General features: G+C 38.5%; 3 protein-coding genes across 8 annotated transcripts in view; 2 read left to right on the forward strand and 1 right to left on the reverse strand.

Annotated features, from left to right (window-relative positions):
* The window catches only part of LOC111156880 (kinesin family member 2A), a 74,474-nt gene extending 70,861 nt beyond the window's left edge, over positions 1-3,613 (forward strand). For all 3 annotated transcript variants that reach the window (XM_022518009.1, XM_022518010.1, XM_022518011.1), the window contains one exon: positions 352-3,613. In XM_022518009.1, coding sequence (XP_022373717.1) covers positions 352-437 — 86 coding nt within the window. In that variant the 3' untranslated portion in view covers positions 438-3,613. The remainder of the gene's footprint in view (positions 1-351) is intronic.
* Positions 3,508-13,505, reverse strand: LOC111156881 (DIM1 dimethyladenosine transferase 1 homolog). 2 transcript variants are annotated; one of them, XM_022518012.1, is made up of 12 exons: positions 13,244-13,505; positions 12,842-12,915; positions 11,587-11,673; positions 10,185-10,246; positions 10,002-10,095; positions 9,867-9,916; positions 8,674-8,797; positions 8,451-8,543; positions 7,574-7,638; positions 6,877-6,940; positions 5,518-5,624; positions 3,508-4,045 (listed from the first exon to the last, which is right to left on the reverse strand). In XM_022518012.1, exons 1-12 carry the CDS (start codon positions 13,320-13,322, stop codon positions 4,003-4,005), a joined length of 942 nt encoding a protein of 313 aa, XP_022373720.1. In that variant the 5' UTR covers positions 13,323-13,505; the 3' UTR covers positions 3,508-4,002. The 2 variants fall into 2 exon arrangements, with proteins under 2 accessions (XP_022373720.1, XP_022373721.1); XM_022518013.1 differs by having other exon boundaries at positions 13,213-13,301.
* Positions 13,506-21,888: 8,383 nt separating this feature from the next.
* Positions 21,889-22,089, forward strand: part of LOC111156937 (importin 11) — a 198,945-nt gene continuing 198,744 nt past the window's right edge. For 2 of the 3 annotated variants that reach the window (XM_022518094.1, XM_022518096.1), the window contains exon 1: positions 21,889-22,061. The gene's annotated coding sequence lies outside the window, so the exon portion shown is untranslated. The remainder of the gene's footprint in view (positions 22,062-22,089) is intronic. The other variant, XM_022518095.1, reaches the window with a different exon arrangement.

The following is a 22,089-nucleotide window of genomic DNA, read 5'->3' on the forward strand; positions in this document are numbered from 1 at the left end:
GGATCGAGTCCCGCGTCGGGTTCTCTGCTCAGCAGGGAGCCTGCTTCCCTCTCTCTCTCTCTCTCTCTGCCTGCCTCTCTGCCTACTTGTGATCTCTCTCTCTCTGTCAAATAAATAAATAAAATCTTAAAAAAAAAAAAAAAGGTTATTTTCATGAATCTTTAAATAATGGAACTTTTGCTATAGTTGAGTATTATATTTAATTCTGAGTTTCGGACAACAGAGAACAAAAGGAAAAATCCTGCATTAATGTTATGAAGTAAGGCTGCCGACTTGATAGGACCCATGATGTTGTATACTGTATTGCATGCAACGCAGTACTTATTCTCTTGTTCTTTTCTTTTTTCCAAGATAAAGTGAAATCTTTTCGTGCAGCTCTACAAGAAGAAGAACAGGCCAGCAAGCAAATCAACCCGAAGAGACCCCGTGCCCTTTAAATCAGCATTTGCTGCTAAAGGACCCCCAGAACCCACACTGCTGTAACATACAATGGTTCAGCTGTAAGGGCCATTTGAAAGTTTGAAATTTTAAGTGTCTGTGGAAAATGTCTTGTCCCTTCACCTGAATGACATTTCAATTTTGTGAAACACTCCTTTGTCTACAAAATGCTTCTAGTCCAGGAGGCACAACCAACATTTGGGAATAGTGAAGCATTTTGTTTCATTTACCCAAACAGTGATTTACTTTTGGAGATCCTTGCCAATTTTATTTTCTGTATGAAGTAAGGTTGTGGACTTGATACAGAGGTGAATAGTAGGGGGAAGCCACAGCATTTCCTTTTAACTTGGTTCAATTTTCGTAGCAAGACTGAGCAGTTTTAAATCCTTTGCGTGCATGCATACCTCATCAGTGATTGTACATACCTTGCCCCCTCCTAGAGACAGCTGTGCTCACCTCTTTCTGCTTTGTGCCTTGACCAAGGCTTTTGACCCTAAATTCTGAAGCACAGCCAAGATAAATTACATTCCTTAATTGTCATTGTAAATTACCTTTATTGTGTGTACATTTTTACTGTATTTGACATTTTTTTGTGTGTGACTAGTTAATTTTGCAGGATGTGCCATATCATTGAATGGAACTAAAGTCTGTGACAGTGGACATAGCTGCTGGACCATTCCATCTTATATGTAAAGAAATCTGGAATTATGATTTTAAAACCATATAATGTGGTTATAATTTTCTTAGCATTTTCTTTGTAAAGAACTAAGATATAAACTAGTTGGTGTATAATAAAAAGTAACAAAATTCTGAAAAGAGTTTTATCTTAGGGTAATACATATATATGCAGTGTGTGTTCCAGTGTGGTATTAACAGGACTAATAGTGCAATTTGATCCTTACCAATACCATTACTTAAGTTAAAAGTGTCCATTAGCACCCCAAAATGTACCTTCTAAATGTACTGATAAAGGAAATTGGCTTCTGATGCATGAATATTTACATGTACACTGAAAGTAGTCCATAATAGAACTGTTAGTTTAAGCCAAGAGTAGAAAGTACATAACTCCCATGAGAAAGAATTAAGATGAAAGAGAGTTGACTTTGCCTTAAAAGGCAGATCAAACCCAAGCCCATCCATTACCTAATGTGTGACGTTTCATTCTTACTTGGTGAGAATCACCAAAGTCTCGCCAATAAGTTCAATTAGGGTATGCTGCTTTTTAAATGGTGGCACTTATTTTTACAGATTGCTACTCCAAGGAAGAAAACTGGCCACTTTTCATGTATATATTTTGTTAAAAGATTTATATATCTCTCTAGGAGTTCTCCCTTAGTTCCTAGGATAGAGTCCAGGAGTAGATTAATAACAAAAAAATCTCCCAAGGATGTCTTGTTTTGATTTACTCAAAGGAACTACTGCTCATTCATTTGAGGCAAAGGGAAGCTATGAATAGAGAGTTACATGAGCCAGATTCCCTACTTCATTGTTCATAGAACCCAGAGGGTAGTTGTGGGAAATCCTAACACCATGGTGAAATGCTCCTCTGTAAACTTGAAATCTAGAACAAATGTAGATTTTCACAATGTGCTTATTAATAAATATCTATGGAATGGGTTTTAGAGATAATTTACTTCAGTACAATCACCTTTGTTTTGGAAGGGACTCAGGTTTTCTTGCAGTTGTAAGATATGTTCTATTTGTGTTTATTTCAAAGAGAAGAGGAAGAATGGAGCAGATACTATTGACCTTTCAGAGGCTGCTTAAAAAGGTAGTTTTTGAGGCTAACCAACCTTCAGAGGGCAATAAAGAGATGTGAACTTGCTCACTTTAAAGCACAACAGATTATTCTTAATTTATTAAATAAGATGGGTACTATCTCTGGAAGATCTCCTTAACGTTCAAATATGCTGCCTTATACTATTACTGGCTTCATTCTAATCAGTAATCAAGGTCTATAAAAGATTAGTGCCAGAAAAGATTTTGGTGGTATAATCCAAACCTTCAGTTTTACAGATAGGGAAAACTGAAGGCCAGAAAAGGGACTAAAACTTAGTAGTTCATAGGGGAAGAGTTCAAGAGGAAATAGAGGGAAAGCTGAATTAATTCTTAAAATTTTTAAGGCTAGAGATGGTACTAATAAATTTTGCAAAGTAAGTAGTTTTGTGATAGTAAAAAAAACTCAAGGTATATTTAATATTTATGTAGAAGTGGCTTGATGCAGCTATTTAAAGAATTTTTTGGATCTGGATTAAACATTCTTACTTTCTCAGATTTCTTGAAAGCTGATATTCCTATTAATAAGTAATTATTTATATAGGAGTGTTTTAGTATATCACTCTGAAGCCAGAAAAAAATCTGTTTAGGTAAACAACTTCCTTTCTAGGTTTACTCAGTGTACCTTTGTTAAAATAATTTGGAAGCAGTCTTTCTATTAAGTTAGGCTTTAAAAAAGTCAGTTATTGATTAAGATATTTTTATTAATTTCCTTATATAAATAAAATAATCAGGTACTATAGTTCTTTATCAAAAGACATTAACAACACTTAGTATTATATTTATAATGATTTAAACATAGTAGCTAATTAAGACTTGTTTAGGGCGCCTATTTAAATTGTCAACCGGCCATTTTACAAACAGCTTAAAACTAAGCATTAGTATATGAAAAAGATGCTGGAACTTTTAGTTTTCCAGAAGTCACATGAATACCAAGAGCTTCTAGTTATGAGAAAGTGGCTGGTTGTGATGTTTGTTTTAAATAAGTTGAAGGGCAGAATTTGAACTTCAAAGCCAGTTTTGATTTATAAAACCCTTTGAAATTTTGTTAAACCTGTGGCTTTCCCCAAGAAAAAACATACTGTCTTATAGTTCATTTTATTCTAGTTGAGCTTCATTATTTCAGTTGAGGAACCAGGCCCAGAAGTCACATGCCTGGCACCACCGCATGGTGGCGGTAGCGGACTCACATTTATCCAGAACCTGATGGAGCCTATGAATGCTACAGGACATCTTGAACGCATAGGCAGTAAGTGAAAGAAGCTGTATAAGATAAACAAGGAATGAGAGAAGCAAAATAAGAAACAGTTGTTTTATTGTGCAGATTAATAAAAAGAAATACTACGGGAAATATGTGAGTTAAGCATATTTTAGTTTTTTTTTTTTTTACTATTTGAGGGACAAAGACCTAGAGAGGTCCTCATAGTAATATATAACATAGAAAATAGAACAGTAATATCTTTATACACTAATCTGTTAGAAATGGTAACTTTTAAGTGTAAAGTTGTGCGTGCCTGCGGCTCTTGAAATTATCATGCAAAGATTGGACCCTGCCCTACTTTAGATACTAAAAACACACCAAAACCAAAAAAAACTTGGGTACTTAGAATTGACTGACTTACTACCACAAAAATTCAGAGTAATAAATGGTGACAGTAGTAGGAAGTCAAAAATAGTCAAGCACATATGGTCCAGTGAAGAAAGGCATGGTTCATCTTTTCAAATTGTTAAAAATATGTAATTCCAGTTTCTTTTTCTTGAGTTTGGAAAATTCTGTTTTCCAGATTCCTAAGAAAAATGTATACCTTCTGCATTGAATCCATGTAGCAATCTGAAAAAAGAAACCAAAATGAAATGGTATTGAAAAAGTAATTTATTGCATATAATACACAGTTCCTATACCACGAATTCTAAAACAAACATCAGCAAACCTCCGAAGCCCACCTCTTCCTAACACTAGTCATTACAGAAACTTTACTCTTCAATTAAATTTGCAAGGTATATATTGGTTAAAATCACATCATTCTTTGACCTCTTTTGTCACAGCCTATGTGTCTTAAGTTATGGTAACGCTGACCAAATTATCTTAGATCTCCACTATCCAGACATAAGACCTCAGTGGCCCTTGTTCCGTTTCAACATGGTAAGAAAACAGGAGATAATTTTACATGTTCATTTTTCCTCTCTGGGCTCACTTACTGAGGTTCCAATTAAGTACTTAACACATTGCTTTTCTCTCGATACCTTTGTACTTACCAGATCCCAGTTAGCAAACTTAATAACCTTGAAGAAATTTGGTGAGAATTAAAATAAGATGAACTATTTTTGTTTAGAACTAAGATGATTTTCAGGATGGCCCATAGGAAGAGTTGAAGGTGGATTAGAATGTTTGAAAAGGAAGATCGGTACTTATGAATAATGTTCAACTCCTAGGATTAACCTCTGATGAAGACTCAGTAGTACTGCCTGCCAACATAAAATATAAACCCCATCTGTCTCATATGAAACTATGCTGCCAGCTTAGAAAAGTCAAGTCAGTTACTTTTATAACAATCTACCCTCATTTTTAATTCAGCTCCTAGAACATGGACCTTCTAAACATGAATTGGCTAAACAGGCAAAAGCTGTTAAGTGATGGTATATTAGGAAATCAAAGTGTAAATGCTTAAAAACAGTGAGCATAGGTAACTGAAGGCTTAATCTGCTTTCATAAGACTAACTTAATTCAAGGAAAATACATTTTGGTCTGGACTACCCCATTAATTGTGACACCCTTCTTTTATTTTAGGTATGTAGAACTTGCCTCATTCTACAAAACAAGTAACTAGATTACTAAACCAGTTAGAACTGAAAACCAGGTATGATTATAATTGACATTATTTCATGTGTAGGATCTGTTTAACAATAGCTCTTCCCGGTACAGAAAAAAAAATGAGAACCAATGACATGCATTATGCTTCTTCTACCTTAACAAGCTACTTTGAAGACACACACTATTAAGACTAACTATGAATGGGAGTTTGGGGAGGAGGCTGAAGGGGAGGAGCACACATACCACAACACACATTGACACAGAGGCTGTCTCCAGGCTCGGACTGTTCTTTATTACCGTTCTTAAAATGTTCATTCTGCTGCAGCTAACTAGCCTCCATCTTCTACACCAAATACTATTCCATGCCATGGAAGTGCTATGCAATAACTCCAGGTAGCACCTTATACCGCTTAAAAGCCTTTAAATCTCTAATCTGAAGGTGTCACAGTAAAGAAATGTAAACACTTAGGAGAAAAGGAAAATGTTATTACCTGATGAAGTCATCTATGTCCATGGAACGGGCCCGCTTGTCACTAAAACCTGTGCTGGTTAGGATTTGCTGTATTTTATCTGCTATGCTGAAATCTTCTGGTATTATCTATCAATATAAGATTCAGAATAAATGAACAACATATCTTTAATGAAGTCATGTTGGCTCTCTCTTTTTTTTTTTTTTAGTTCAGTAACTGATAGTCACCTTTATTTGCTCACGATAGTTTGAATAGCTTATTTGTGCAGATTAGAATTGGACCTCTAATTATTAAGTAGTTAATTTTCAGCATATACCAAATACTCAGAAAACTCTGAATGAGTTAAACGTATATACTGCCCTTTTTCTTAAAAATTCTGAAATAGTTAAGTTTCTGGAGTTAAGGTACTTCATATCAAAAAATAATTAAAGCTGTAAACTGAATTTTACAGCAACTGTTACTCCTTTAAAAATATCTCACATTTTCTTGGCACAAATTTAATTTTATCAGCCCGTTTTTCTCAAAGAGATGACCTCTGACCCTGGGGAATATTAAACATTTTATACCTCACATCTTTCCTCCAAAAATTTTTCTTAATCCAGTTTAATATTTTCCTACCTAGGCAGATGTTTAATGATTTTGTCCATAAAAGAGAAAATGAAGGTAGCAATATGATATATTAAACCATACAAAATCTGAGTAAAAAAATACAATGGATATTTGCTCTTGTCTTTCTGCTCTTTTTAATGTGAAAGAACTAAAAAGTTATCAAACATCACAGTTATATTTATGGCTATATGTATGTGTGCTGACACACATAGAAAATGGGGTGAAGAAAATGTTGCACAGATAGTAAAGAGGCATGAGGCTTACAACTGTAAATCTGCTATTCAGCCTATACTTAATTCGAATTATTTCAATTTCTGGGTATTAAAAAAAGTTACCCAGAAAATGCAGACTTTAAATTGAATTGCTTCATGATCAACAAACAAGGAATGGTCACAATTCAGAGCATAGCAAATAGTACAGACTTTGAGCTAAGGGGAGGAGCTAAATACCTAAACTTTGGGGAAATTACACATACCTAAAGCCTTGGGGAAATTATGACTCAAATGAACAGCTTTTTATGTCTAAAAACAACTAGTTAAAGAAGCTCAGGTGGAGTAATCAAGGCCACTCATCTATTCCAGGAACACACAGCAGTATTGACCTATCAGAGCAAGTTAAGGTTGTGCTAGTTAATAGATTACTTTTAAGAATCCTCTGGAATGTACCAAATTAAGAATCAAGTGATGATAGATGAAAAAGAATAGGAAGTAGAGGGACATTTTAAAACACAACAATTCAGAACCAGAGACCACAGAAATATTTCTTGCTTACAATATTATGGACTGAACAGTGAATTCTGTAGTTTCTTTCCAGTAGCTGTTGCACTGCACTTGACCTATAACATAAAGAAGCGATACTGCTATTATTTTTCCAAAATTAGAGATTATACTTTCCTTTCAGTTTATGGTAAAGTTAAATGTATGTTCCATGTAGTAAAATTAAGGGACTAAAAGGTGTTGAATATTTAAACCTAAGAAACAATTGCAAACTAGTTACATTTAAAAAGTTCTAGTAAAAATCTCTGAAATTCTTAAAGGAGTTCTAGACACGCCACAAAAACATCACCTTAAAAAGAAAAACGCAATAACAGCTTTCAGAACCTCTCTTTTGCCCTTGGGCTTCAAACTGCTACTTAAAAATGTTTCCAAGTTAATAAAATTGCATGAATTTTTCACAAGTGTGGAAAGGGGCCACCATCACTCTGTTTTTCCAAGGAAAAATGAAACAGATGTGTGGTAAGTTTTGGGAGTTTTTATATTCCTCTTTTGCCAAAAAATCTGATCTAATTCCAAATTTCAGGAACTTCCTTTGTTAAATTTTCCTGCCCCTCAAAGTACAAGTTGGTGAAAAGGACAAGTGTGTCTGGACATGGGTAATCCTTATGTTCAGGATAAGGACCAAATGCTATCATTTAGCACAGTTCTATAGCACTGGTCCTTCATCTATCATAAATGAGTAAAATACTCACTTAAATGCAGCAGAAAGTGTCTTGTTTTTCCTAACGAAGGTGATCCTTACTAGGCCATCCCATTCCTGAAACAGAAGATGAATTATTTCTTAAAATATCAAACCTTACCTGTGTCGGCTAGGTATTATATTGTCTTTTAATATATAAAACTGAAAGAACTTTCTGGAGTGATGAAAGTGTTCTGATCTTGATCTGGTTGACCCATGCAAAGATATGTACTCGATTTTTGGCACTTTTGTCTACCTCACTGAAAATTTTATCCTCAATTTTAGAAGTTAGGAAAAAAAATGTTCCACATCTGAACAAAGTATGTGACATTTATTTAAATCAAAGTACATTTTCAAAAAACAATTCAAAACAGACATGATTTAGAATATAGCTTGTGCAACATACCTGACCCACCCTATAGGAGTAATTAACAAACCACTCCATTACCAGGAGTTACCAACCACACAACTAATCATGTGCAGTATGGTTTTACATGAAGTGATGCAACTTAATTCACTTTTTAAATTGCAGAAACATAAATTATGATTGAAAATTGTTATTCATAATATTGCCCTAACAACTATTTTCATTTTAACTTGTTTTCTGAGTCTACTCAAATAGATACATGTTTCTATAGCTGTACTTGTTAGCAAAATGCAAAGCCACTCTAAGTTGTACTTTCTGCAAACATTTTCCATGCTTTTTTGTGCTCTTCACAACGATCTTACATCCAATTATTCCATCTACTCCCAACCTAGGGATGTCATAATTGGCATTTTCCTGTTTAGACATTTAGATTAACTCAGTATTTTTCTGCTACTAGAGACACACGTTTTCCAGTTTGGTCTTTTTTCCTCCTTTACTAAACGACCTAGTACTTTAACCTCACCTGAAAATTGATAGGTGGTGGCGGATTCTTAGGTTCTATTCTTACAACACTGGATTCTACCTTGGGAGGTGGCCTGAAGTTATTCTTTCCAACCTGTTAATCAGAAAATGAGTCCTCTAAAAAAGAATTTTAAATTAATAATCAAATATGCATTCCTCACAGAAGGCACAATTAGATGCTGACGGATGACGTAAGCCACATTATTTTACTAACAGTCACTTACTTTCATCAGATGGTCCACTCGTGCTAACAGCTGTGTATTGATTGAGAGTCTGCAGTATAATTTATCTCCAGGCTTTGCAACTAGTCGGAGAGCAAATTCTCTTTGAAACATAAGTATAGCACATCTGAAGACATAGTAGGAAGGAATAAGGAAAATGGTTACTTTTAACTATAAAGGTATGTCAACATCAGTTTTCTTAGGTAGGAAATAGAGCAAAGCAGTATCTGGATAATGAGAAGTCGTTTAGCTGATTAGAAGGCAGACAACTTTCAGCTTTAGATTTATTACCATAAAATGAGCCAGTTGGCTTTTCATTTTATAATGGCTGCACCACTAATTTACACATATAAACCCTTCGTGTTTAGATGAGAAAGTATTTCTGATAAGCACTAGTTCATTAACCCTTCGAGGAAAAAAAAACACCTCAAACCAAATTGGCTTGGCAGCCCAATGCTATTTATGGGGAAGGAAACCCCCTTATGGAAGAGCTGAGGAGGAGAGGAGGTTGTGACACTGGTGTCCTGATTTCCGAGGCTAAGGAGCATGGATGTCAGAAAGCAATGCAGAGGCTTTTTGGAGGCTCCTGCATAGGAGAAGAGCATCTTCAAAGCTGGGTTTTGAGTTTGAAACTTTTTTGACAATGAGCCATACTAAGAAAAATATTTAACACTGCAACCTACGCCACAAATATGTGTACATATATGTGTTGATGTAACTCGAGCAAAAGTTTCATAAAACTGTAAGTACCCGGCCACATGCAATGAATGTCTTCTGATAGACTCTATTCCATGTCATTAAAAAAAGAAAAAAATGATGGTCATGACTCAATAAATTTATAAGCAGTGAGAGATTTCTGAATTGCAGTTTGAAAACCCCTGTTATGTAATGTGCTAGTGACTAGTCAGGAGGCCACTGCAACTGTTCAGATTCAGGGTAATAAGGAGTCTAACCCAGACTAATGGCAAGAGTATGAGAAAACAGGGAAAGGCCATTTGGTCTCAGAGGCAGTCCTTACATTGCACATCCCCACCGGAACTCTGTCAACTGAATTAAAAAAGAAAGACCTCCACAGAAATAGATATTTTCTACAAAACATTCCCCAATAGTTTTTTAATTGAATTAACTTCTATCTTTGGCTCTCTGTGTTTATGGCCTAAGATTTGGCAGTAATTTTTTGGTCTTTTGTCACAAACCTGAAAAAAGGTCGGTGTAGCAACAGTTTGAAGACAAAAGGGGAAGAGATCTGTAAGAGAATTAACTAGTTATTTCTGGGTAAGACACACCATAGAAACATTCTGTATAATGTTCCCAACAATATGGAAACATACCTGATATGGCAAATTTGCCACACAAGCATCAAAGAATGGCAGATCTGTTTTCAACACATCACCTACCAGTACTTGAAGTTTGCTGGCCAGAGGCCTAATGAAAAGAAAAATAGCAATTAAAAAACAGTACTGTTTCATGAGATTGAAATGCACTTTAATTCTGTCTTGCATACTCATACTCACGTGCCCTGAACTCTTTTGTGAAGTTCCGCTACTAGCCTTGGGTCAAGTTCACAGGCAACCACCTACATTTAAAAAAAAAAAAAGTATTTGGGGGTTAATTATGGAGTATGAATCTTGTTATCTCAATCCTAACTCTTACATGATCAACATGAATCAAACTTTTTTCCACAATATTACCTTCAATTTTCCTTCAATTCTCTGCCATTTCAAACAACAAAGAACAGCGTTCAGAAAAGCAGACTGTGCTCTCTGGCCCCTGTTCAATGGCTCCCACTCTTACTGGGCAGTTCCTCCTTGTGCTCCTTGAGGCCTTTGATGGTAACTGTTTCCTGCTGTTGCTAGCCCATGGGTATTCCAGTAATGCCGACTGGTTCCCTTAACCCCATTCCTACATTTTGGATCCATTTAGTTGGCAACTGGGTTTCCATGACACACAGAAGCTACCAGCAGCAGCCAGGTGGCATCCTAATCTCATGATACAGTTCTTCAGATCTCCTCCTCTAGGTTCCAGTACTCCAGCCTCCTTACTTGTTCCCCTGAGCCTAGAGGTGGTAGCTCCTCTTTGTAATTATTATTTTTGGGTTACTTCAGTGTTCCCATTTTCTTTTTATTTATTTAAAAAAGATTTTATTTATTTACTTATTTGACAGAGAGAGAGAGATCGATCACAGGCAGGCAGAGAGGCGGGGGTGGGGGGTGGGCAGGGAGCAGGCTCCCCCCCGAGCAGAGAGCCCTATGTGAGGCTCTATCCCAGGACCTTGAGATCGTGACCCGAGCCAAAGGCAGAGGCTTAACCCACTGAGCCACCCAGGTACCCCAGTGTGTTCCCATTTTCTTTCAGTCATCTAACAACCATGTCAACAACTCCCTATATTAAATACCCTGTATTGAAAAATCGAATGTGTTTTCTGTTTTGCTGATTAATACATCCCATATTCTCTTTATTCTAATCCAATTTTTGAAATCAAGATATAATTCACATTATAACATATTAATTTCAGGTGTATAACAATATGTTTATATACTTCAAAATATGCATATATTGTGTAAAAGTTAGTTAGCATCCATTGCCACACATATATATAAAATTTTTTTGTCTTGTGATGAGAACTTTTAAGATCTCCTCTCTTAGCAGCTTTAAAATATACATACAATATATATTGCTAACTATAGCGACCATGCTGTAAATTCCATTCCTAGGACTTAGATTATAGCTGGAAGTTTATAGGTTTTACCACTTTTATCCATTTTGCCTGTATTTGTTAAGATAAAGCCATGAGCAAAGTATCAAGGGTTGCTGTTAAAGTAACAGCGATTAATTAAAATAGATTTCTGTTTGTAAACCAGGTGAGCCTATTCACATATAGATTTCTGATACCAAAACAAATAATTCCCTTTTTACCTTTTTTGCCTTTTCCAGCAACTTTACAGTCATATTGCCAGTTCCAGGTCCAACTTCCAGCACCACATCAGTTGGTCTTAAGGCAGCCTGCAAGGAAGCACAGCTACTTTAGCTTTACTGGCACATCCGAACACATCATTTATTTTACACCTGAGTGTCTTTGCTCAAAAGCACGTGGTTAAGAGATTATTCTGACTCCACTTCCATGAGATTCCTTCAGATCTATGTGCTTGACAAAATTTTCTCATTAACATTAGGTAAAAGTGGAAATCTGTCACCTCTCCTAAGCTGGGGCAATGGTTGGGAGTCAGAAAATTTTAGGACTCAGAAAAGCAGGAACTTTCTGGGAACGGCTTTCTGTTCTACCTCAACGGCTTTCTGTTTTCTACCTCCAACAGCATCTTTTAGCCAACTCTTATCAGTAAGTTCAAACAAGAAAGGACTGTATATGATGACCTTGCCTGAGAATCACAGCATGTTGCACTGGGATTTCTCAATTTTCAACCCATGTATGGTTTCAGGGATAGGAATACCTAGAAATTGTACACAGCCCCAGATGTTTGTATGCACAAAGCTGCAGTGTGCTGGATACAAAGCTTTCATCAGCTGCTCAAAGGAAATCCATGAGCCAAAAAGGTTAAAAAAAAAAAATCAGGCAAACAACACTAGGTCAAGATGAGAGCCTCTAAATATGTAATGTTCTCTCTAGAGCTCTCTAGAGCTCCAGGATGCCTCCTCTGTAACTGTGAAAGTAATCTGTATCACATACATTTCATGTTCCAGCACTCTCATCATCCAGAACAGTAAGAGAACATCCACATCACCCACACAAGAAGAATACTCCAAAGGGTTTATATGAGGCACTGGATTGTAACATTTAAGTTTCTCTGCGGAAAATACTTAAGCTGTCATTATGACATCTTTTTAGGCTCTGGAGTAAATAAAAACTAACAGTGATAGATAGTGTCTAGAAAAGTGATTAGAAATAGAATAACAATAATCTGGAATTGAACAAGTACAAATGTCCAGCTATGAAGTAAGTAATCTACAGAAAGAATTTCGAGCCAGGAGACGCCCAGACCACAGAATAAAGCAAATCATGCCAAAGTCAGCCTATGAATCCCAGACAATTCTTCAACTCATTCTACAAATATTTATAACCTATTTTGTGGCAGACATCCTCCGTGCATGGAAGTATTCCTAAGAATAAAATCAATAACTCAACAACTCTCTCCTTTTCCTCTTCCACACCAACCTTATCGATAATGCTGTTAACAATGAGAGGGTTTTTCAAAATATGCTGTCCAATCCCCGTGTTGAACATGAGTCCTGGAAGAAAATACGAAAGAGCCTTAACTTCCCAAAGAAAAGCAGACATTAGACCGTCCCAGAGGAGAAAGCAGGGTGGCTGGGGGAACTTTTCTGCGCCAACGAGAGCCATCATCGAACGTCACGCTCGGAGACGAGGTGACCCAGTGCTTTAAGTCCACCCCTTCTTCAGGAAAGGAAGGCAGATGCGGCCCAAGGCCTCGCCGGCGATCCAGGAGCGCCGCCGCCACCGGCCTTACAGTCCTGGGCCCAGATCTGTGTCCGTGTCCCCGACTGGGTCCTGCGGGATGATCACACCTGAACACAGCCCCTTCCCGGCTGTCCCCACCTCCGGCGCTCTTCAGCTCCCGGCTCTGTTTGAGCCGCTCGCGCCGCCGACCACTCGTCCCCGACTTGATCTTCGGCATCGCCACAGGCGCAGACCCACAGGCCTTGGAGATCAGCGTAGACCAAATTCGGCTACCAAGCACCAACACGTGGGAACTCCCACCCCGGCACTGCCTGCACCACACTCCGTCACGTGGGGGAGGGGCGAGGGCCCAGCCCCAGTTCGCCGGGCGCTCCGCCCCCAGGAAGGGGACAGACGTTGGAGCCCCCTGGCGGCCGGAAATTGTAGTCATGAGAAACAGCCTTAAACTGAATAGACTACACATCCCAGAAGACACCGCGCCGTCTATCCTGGCTGTTTGGATTGGCTAGTTTAGAAGCAGAGCCGGGCTTCTCTTTCCTGTCATCGCGGAGTGGGTCCGGTAATTTTTGGGGTGGTGCTCTCACAGATGTGGAGGCGGTTTAAATTATATAATGCCGTTAGAAGTGTGGATGTTGGGGCGCCTGGGTGGCTCAGTGGGTTAAAGCCTCTGCCTTCGGCTCAGGTCATGATCCCAGAGTCCTGGGATCTGTTCGGCAGTCTGTTCGGCAGGGAGCCTGCTTCCTCCTCTCTCTCTCTGCCTGCCTCTCTGCCTACTTGTGATCTCTGTCTGTCAAATAAATAAATAAAAAATCTTAAAAAAAAAAAAAAAGTGTGGATGTTTCCTCAAGCCAGGTGCTAACACCGGTGGAATCCAGAGAAGATTTGTTTCTGTCCTGTGCCTCGCTCCTGCTTTCCAGCAAACTCTGGGGTGGGATACCAGGATCTTGGTATAAGGGGCTTGCTCCTTTGGGCGAATGAGTTCACTGCTTGGGTGTGGAGAGAACCTCCCGGAATGCAACAGATATTTACTTCCATTAGGGCTACTAGCTGTTTTGCTTCCATTTGTGGCATTGATTCATTCCCAAAACGTTTATCGAGCTCCAGCCGCGATTAAACATTACTGGGTGCTGGACATTCAAAGTTAAATAAGAAAATTAAATAAGAAACTGCTCTTCCCAGAGTCAATTCTATTGAAAGAGAGAGGCAGAAAGTCCGAAACGCAGTAAAAGTGAATATGTTTTTGTGTTGGGTGTATCCGATTGTTAGCTCCATGAGTATGAGGTCCACGTCTGTTTTGCCTGCCAATGTAACGATTCTCAGTTTTTAGTTTTTCAGTGTGTGCTGTATTTTCTTGAAAAAAGATGCTCCTGTTTGGATTACCAAAACCGCCTCTTCCTCGCGCAAATAATATGTGTGCATCCCCAACCCTTGGTCTTTCTTTGCTGTAATTCGAACTCAAGAAAAATCTCATAATCTTAGAAGCATCTTTAACTACTTATTTCATTCCATTAATTACTAATTTATTACACAATTCTGGAGAACCTACGTGTTCCAGGTACTGTGTCAGATATTAGGGATAAGCAGATGAACATGACGCGACCACTGCTTTTTAGGAACTTTCAAGAGAGGGAAACATGCAAGTTATTATAATAATAACATCCTTAGCTGTTCAGTTACACACCAGGTACTTTGGGTACATTATTTCATTTAATCTTTTCAAACAGTTGTCTGAAATAGGTCTTATCATTATATCCATTTTACAGATGAGGTGGCTGAAGGATAAAAGTGTTTACTATTTTGCTCAAGATCACACAGTAAATGATAGCTGCATCTTGAACCTAGGTCTGTATTTCAAAGATCGTGGGTTTTAAGAAAAAAGTATGATGATGATTAGTGCAGTGGCTAATATTTGAGGAACTTTGGGAACATTTTCAAAATACAATATTTGAGTGGAGTCTTTAAGGGATAAACAAAAATTAGCCAGGGGAAACTTGGGAATTCAGAGGAAACCGTAGTCACAAAGACAAGATATAAAGAGGTTTAAGGGAGAAAAAGAAACTTGGTATAGCTCAGGAATAAATAGGAGAGGTAAATAGGGCCTTACTACGAAGGGTCTAAGATGTTGTGCCAAGGAGCAATGATGGTCACTGAGGAACCAGAATAACCATTTTGCATTTTCTTTTCCTCTCCAGGCTGTGAGAATTGCCAGAGATCACACAGTAGTGTAGATAGGAAACATTCATGGGCTCCACTTTAGCTCTTGCTCTCTTAGCTCTAGCACTCTTCTTGAATTTTCTCCAATCTCTCCCATTGTCCATAAAAGATCTTCAGACCTGCTGAATTATTCTCAGGCTCGTTTCCACTACCACCTCCCCAGTTCCCTCTCAGCAGAAGACCTTGCCTTTTACTTCATAAGAGAAGTGCAAGATCGCCTCAAGATCGTGCTCATCTTCCTGGGTTACTGTTCTACACTCTGAGAAAAGCAAAATGGAATTTATGTTCTGGTGGGGAAAAAAAAAACACTTTATGTCAGGTGGTGATGAGTATGCAGGGAAAAGGAAAGCAGAGGAGATAGAGATCAACAGGATGGGTTGGGGATGCTATTTTATATAGCATGGTCTGTCAAGGCTGTTATTTCCATGATGGAAATAATCTGATCAGAGACCTGAGGACACGAATCTAGAAGTCTCATACCCTGGCAGTTTCTGCTGTAACTAACTGCAGTAAGTGAGGAAAGCATGAAGGTAGGAGACATTGTGAATGGAAGAAGTACAATGGTACAATAGAAGGAAAGAGGGGTGAAATTTTTGTTGGGAGAATTAATATGGACAGGCCAGGGAGAGCTTGAGATTTTGGAGAGGGGAGATAATTCTACTAGCTGGGGGGAAAAAGGTTTAACATTAAACTTTTAGGTGAATCTGTGTCCTAGACAGAATCCCTCTTTTCATAGTTCAGGGTATTACTGCAAAATTAAGTCTCCTTTGCTTTTGCTTAAGAGTGAATAGAGTAGATAACAAGGATGGAGAACCAAATGATAATCAAATGATATTTTCTTAGGAGTAAAAGACCAAGACCCTCCTAGAGGAGACCACATGTTTTAAGGCACAGAAAACTAAATGACTAAGGTGAGTGCGTACATTTAACTTACCTAGAATCTAAACCCATGCTTGTCTATATGTGGATCTTGGACCACCTGTATCAGAAACAGTGCGGCACCTGTTACAGCTGAATTGTATCCTCCCCAAATTCATCTGTTAAAAGCCCTAACTTCATGTACCTCACAATGTGTCTCTATTTGGAGTTGGGACCTTTATTTTTTTTTTTTAAAGATTTTTTATTTATTTATTTGACAGAGAGAGAGATCACAAGTAGACGGAGAGGCAGGCAGAGAGAGAGAGAGAGAGGGAAGCAGGCTCCCCGCTGAGCAGAGAGCCCGACGCGGGACCCGATCCCAGGACCCCGAGATCATGACCCGAGCCGAAGGCAGCAGCTCAACCCACTGAGCCACCCAGGCGCCCTGGAGTTGGGACCTTTAAAGAGATGATTAAGCAGAATGAGATCACTAGGCTGGGCCCTAATCCAACAACTGGTATCCTTACAAAAGGAGGACATTTGTATACACAAACAGCAGGGGTGTGTGTGTGCACAGAGAAGACCTTATGGGGATGTAGGGAGGTGGCCATCAACAAGCCAAGGAGAGAGGCCTGAGGAGAAATCAACCATGCTGACACCTTGATCTTCAGTTTCTAGCCTCTAGAACTGTGAGAAAATACATTTCTATTCTTTAAGCCACCCAGTCTGTGGTATTTGATACGGCAGCCCGAGCAAACTAATATAGCACATAATGAAAATTCACATGTCTAAGCCCCACCCTGAACATTCTGGATCAGAGTAAGATTGGGCCCTGGCAAATGCATTTTTAACAAACCCTCTAGGAAATTCTGGTGTGTACCACAGGTAAAGATTTGTTACTTTCTGCACTAAAAGTAGATTAAGGAAATTCTATAGAAATAAAAGAACATGGGGAGGGCTACTGTCATTAGTATGGGAGACTTGTTCTTATAATTGGGGTCCTTTATTCTTTTGCCCATATTCACAGATTTTTTTTTTTCTGTTAGTATCAAGGGAGCATTCAGAAGTGAGATAATGTTGGGTGCACCGTGGATCCGTAAGTCCTAGAAAATTGTGTGACACTGGGTTATGAGCTGCATTAAAGACAGGAGTATTGGGAGTTTATGCTGGAATGTATTTGAGTTATCTTTGCAGCCACAAATGGCTTTGAATTATAATAAATAATTTTATGCTTCTCTGGTTCATATTTATCTCCTTTGTTAATGAAAAATAGTCATTTTTCCATTTGGATGTGCACAGTGGATTCTTTGCCATTCCTATATTTTTTGTTTTTTAATATAATATAACTTGGAAAAGAATTATAATAGCACTTGCTGTGGTAGAAGAAGAGGCTCACTTAAATTCACAGCATGCTTAAAATGATAACTTTTTATATGTGCCAGGAAATGTAATAAAGAATAACAATAAAATGTTGTAAGCATTTTCTTGTATAAAATATAGTTCCTTTAAAAAAAGCATTTTATTTATTTATTTGACAGGGAGAGAGAGCACAAGCAGGGGAAGCAGCAGGCAGAGGGAGAGGGAGAAGCAGGGTCCTTGCTGAGCAGGGAGCCTGACGGGGGGCTCAATCCCAGGACGTGGAGATCATGACCTGAGCCGAAGGCAGAGGCTTAACCCACTGAGCCACACAGGCGCCCTGGTAGAGGATATTCTTATATTCCCTCTTCCAAACTAGAAATCGTTTTATGATTTTCTTTGTTAAACTAATACTTAGGCATTGTAAAAAAAGTTTAGATAATAGAAAAGATTTTGGAAAATGAAACCCACCCCTCAGAATTAGCTTCCATTAATGTACTGATAGTTTCTAAGACTTTTTGGATATATTAGACTCTTCTGTTTTTATCTAACTGCATATGAAGGACATCTTTTTTTTTAAAAATATTTTATTTATTTATTCGACAGAGAGAGATCACAAGTAGGCAGAGAGACAGGCAGAGAGAGAGGGAAGCAGGCCCCCCACAGAGCAGAGAGCCCAATGCGGGGCTCGATCCCAGGACCCTGAGATCATGACCTGAGCTGAAGGCAGAGGCTCTAACCCACTGAGCCACCCAGGCGCTCCTGAAGGACATCTTTTAATGTTGATAAATACAAGTCTCCATCACCATTTTTAATAAGTGGATAGTGTTCTATGATTCTATTTATGTAATAGATCCTTATTGAAAGACATTTGTATTGTTTCAGATTTTTAAAAAATAGTGACTGAAACAATCTGCTACAAATTGTATTACCAAGGGCAGATCAACTAGTTTCTCAAAGACTTATTTTCCTAACTTGGTAAGCATCAGATGAGTTAATCGATCAGCATCTAATGAGAGCTCTTTTATAATATAGAGTTGCCCAAGACTCAGTTTTACACAAGTTGCAATACACAAATATTAAGTGAAATGTAGCAAATTAGAAAGCCTGTGACTTTGGAACACCAGTTAGTTTTCTCTTGCTGCTGGAAAGAAGTATCACAAACTAGTTTAAAAACAGCATGAATTTATTCTTAGAATTCTGAAGGTAAGGAGTCTAAAATTCTCTGCAGGACTGAGTTTCTTCCACAATTTAGGAGAGAGTCTGACTTTTCCAGCTTCTCTAGGCTGCCTGCATTCCTTTACTCATGGCTTCATATCCCTGCGACCTGTACTTCCGTGGTCACATTTCTCTCTTACACTTCTGCCTCCCTCCGTCTTAGAAAATGGCCTTGTGACTACATTGAGCCCCCAGGATAATCCAGAATAATCTTCCCATCTCAAGATACTTAATGTAGCCATATCTGCAAGGGTAGCCGTATCTGCAAAGCCATATCATTTTGTTATGAAAAATAATATATTCACAAATTTTAGAGATTAGGATGTGGATCTCTTTTATCCTACCAACTACAAAGCATATATCTAAATTTGAGTCTGTGTTCCTCCACGTAAGAATTTGAACGTGAACAAATGACGAATTCCTATGAACATTATCCAGTCTGTAAAATGAGGAAAAGAATACTCTCCATATAGGATGGGATGAAAATTAATGAATTATATGAAATGTCTACAGCTCAATGCTAGACACTTTAAAGAATTGGCATATAAGGAATATTAAGTGTAGTTATCATAATATAATTATTGAGGCAAAATGATTATGTAGTTATTAAACTTATTTGCATGTTGGAAACTACTTGAGATTGAGGGGTGAGGGAAGCCAGTGTTTCTTTATCATTTGCTTCATAAACTTTCTGCTTTCTTTTCAGTTCTCAACTGTTTAGAGGGGAAAACACTGAATTTATATTTATATTTCAAATATATTCTGAATGGGCCCAATGATAATTTAAATATTTGCCCTTTTCTTTAAAGAACCTTGAGAATATAAGAATATAGCAATAAATGCAGTATTATAAGATTATTTATGTAGCTGTACCTATTTATCTTGTATAAATTATATGACTAGGTATTCATCATAACTAAAGGTAGGACCTCCAAGTGCATCTCATTGGGGGTCCTGAAATTGTAGGTGAAATTTGCATGTGTGCATTTTTCTAAGTTACAGCTTTTATTAGATTTCCAAAAGATCCATTTTTCCAAATAGAAAAGTTCTATTCTTCTAAATCAATTTCTTCATTATAATTCAAATTAGGTTATATGTGTATGTATATATGTATATATGTGTGTGTATATATGTGTATATATGTATGTATGTATATGTATACACATGTACACACACGCACACATATTGCATATTCCTATTTGACTTTTACTCAATGTGTGATCTGTGGACCAAGAGTATTAGAATTAACTGGAAACTCATTAGAATTGAAGACTCTCTGGTCCCACCTCAGACCAGCGGAATCATCATCTGTATTTTAACAAGATCCCATGTGATTCTATGAACATTTAAAACCTGACAAGTATTGGGGCCCCTGGGTGGCTCAGTTGTTAAGTGTCAGGTCATGATCCCAGGGTTCTGGGATTGAGCCCCACGTGGGGCTTTCTGCTGGGTGGGAAGCTTGCTTCTCCCTCTCCTGCTCCCCCTGCTTGTGTTCCCTCTCTCCCTCCCTCTCTCTCTCTCTCTGTCAAATAAATAAAATCTTAAAAAAAAAACCCTGACAAGTATTACCTTTCCATAAAATCAGAAGATATAATCAGGCTAAGTAAAGAAATAAATTAATGAAACATGCCCACAATACCATTCAACTAGTGACAAACCTTGTTAACATTTTGTCATATATTTATTTCCAAAAATTGGACCATATTGAACGTATTGTTTTGTAACCCACTCATCCAATGCATTATGAATGTGATAACATGCCAACATAACTTCTAGAGGCCAATTTGTAATTTATTATATATGCATATATTATGATAAGGCACTCCTTTTTTTGGTGGTTATTTAAATAACTTCTTATATTTTTACTTTTAGAACAGCCCTTGTGTGATAAATACTCTTGTATTTAATGTAGGCTTTATGGTTGCCTGGTTCAAATCCTAACAATGCCCCTTACTAGCTTTGTTACCTTAGACAGATTAGTTGACTTCTCTATGCTTCAGTTTCTTAATCTAAAAAATGGTGATAATAAAAAGCACCTCATAGATTGTTTTGAGGATCTGTATAAATACATGATTCATGAAAAGATCTTAGAATTGTATCTGGGGGGTGCCTGGGGGGCTCAGTGGGTTAAAGCCTCTGCCTTCAGCTCAGGTCATGATCCCAGGGTCCTGGGATCAAACCCCATGTCAGGCTCTCTGCTCAGCAGGGATCCTGCTTCCCTTCCTCTCTGCCTGCCTCTCTGCCTACTTGTGATCTCTGTCTGTCAAATAAATAAATCTTAAAAAAAAAAATTGTATCTGGCACATTCTAAATGTTCAATAAATGTTAATTATTTTTATTTTTCTTTCTGAACCCTCAACCATGTCTTTACAACTTCTCCTTCTAAAGAAAACTTAGGTTGTTAAGCTTGCTAGTAGTAGAGGCAGGTAGAAGTGGAATTTTCCTTTTTAATCTTTTCATTCTTGCTATAGTTCTGGAGTAGAGCGCCCAGCAAATGTAGGACTTTAAAAAAAGTCAAAAATAAATTTTCGCGAGACGGCTGACCAGTGGAGAGAGTAAGATGATTTTAATAACTCTTCTCAGCTGAGACGGACCTGTAAAACAATACAGTTTAGAACAGGTATCCGGGGGGCGCCTGGGTGGCTCAGTGGGTTAAGCCTCTGCCTTCGGCTCAGGCCATGATCCCAGGGTCCTGGGATCGAGCCCCGCGTCGGGCTCTCTGCTAGGCGGGAAGCCTGCTTCCCCTCCTCTCTCTCTCTGCCTGCCTCTCTGCCTACTTGTGATCTCTCTCTCTGTTGAATAAATAAATAAAATATTAAAAAAAAAGAAAAAAAAGAACAGGTATCCGGAAATGGGAAGAGAAAACGGTTCTGATTCAAACAAGCTTCAAGCAACCCAGGACACAACCGATGCTTCTGGTAGTTGGGTTAGGCAGAGTTAATATTCCCATGGTTACAGATCTGGCCGACTCCAGGCTCCTGGCTCTCTACCGCGCAAGCGCAGACAGCTGAGTTTTAGCCCCCCGGCGCCTTCAGTTTCGAAGGGGAAGCCCCTCCCTCTTCTCCTGCCGTCCTCCTATCGTCTTCTGACTTTGCCTCTTCCACGCGTTTTGGGTGTCTGTGACGCAGTATTCGCGCGTCCGCGTCGTTTGGAGCTGCGACGCTGAACATGGCGCGTTCCTAGAAGCCGCTTTCGGCATCAGTAGGCGGCGGCGTGTGGATTGGAAGCGTGGGGCGCGGGACCAACCGACTTCGCTTCGTGTTGGGGAGTGGAAGCGGGAGAGCCGGGCTGTTCCGGACCGAACCAAACGGTGAGGCCTGAGAGCCACAGAGCGCGCG

Source organism: Enhydra lutris, unplaced genomic scaffold, assembly GCF_002288905.1.
Source record: "Enhydra lutris kenyoni isolate GAN:26980312 unplaced genomic scaffold, ASM228890v2 scaffoldscaffold50, whole genome shotgun sequence".
In the NCBI taxonomy this organism is placed as follows: domain Eukaryota; kingdom Metazoa; phylum Chordata; class Mammalia; order Carnivora; family Mustelidae; genus Enhydra; species Enhydra lutris.

What these genes read in the sequence shown, in the direction of transcription:
- LOC111156881 (XM_022518012.1), bottom strand. Translation starts at nt 13,322, where the DNA reads ATGCCGAAGATCAAGTCGGGGACGAGTGGTCGGCGGCGCGAGCGGCTC. An exon ending in TTAACAGCATTATCGATAAG is followed by an intron (nt 11,674 to 12,841) that starts GTTGGTGTGGAA and finishes GCTTCCTTGCAG; the next exon opens with GCTGCCTTAAGACCAACTGA. An exon ending in TGCTGGAAAAGGCAAAAAAG is followed by an intron (nt 10,247 to 11,586) that starts GTAAAAAGGGAA and finishes TTTTAAATGTAG; the next exon opens with GTGGTTGCCTGTGAACTTGA.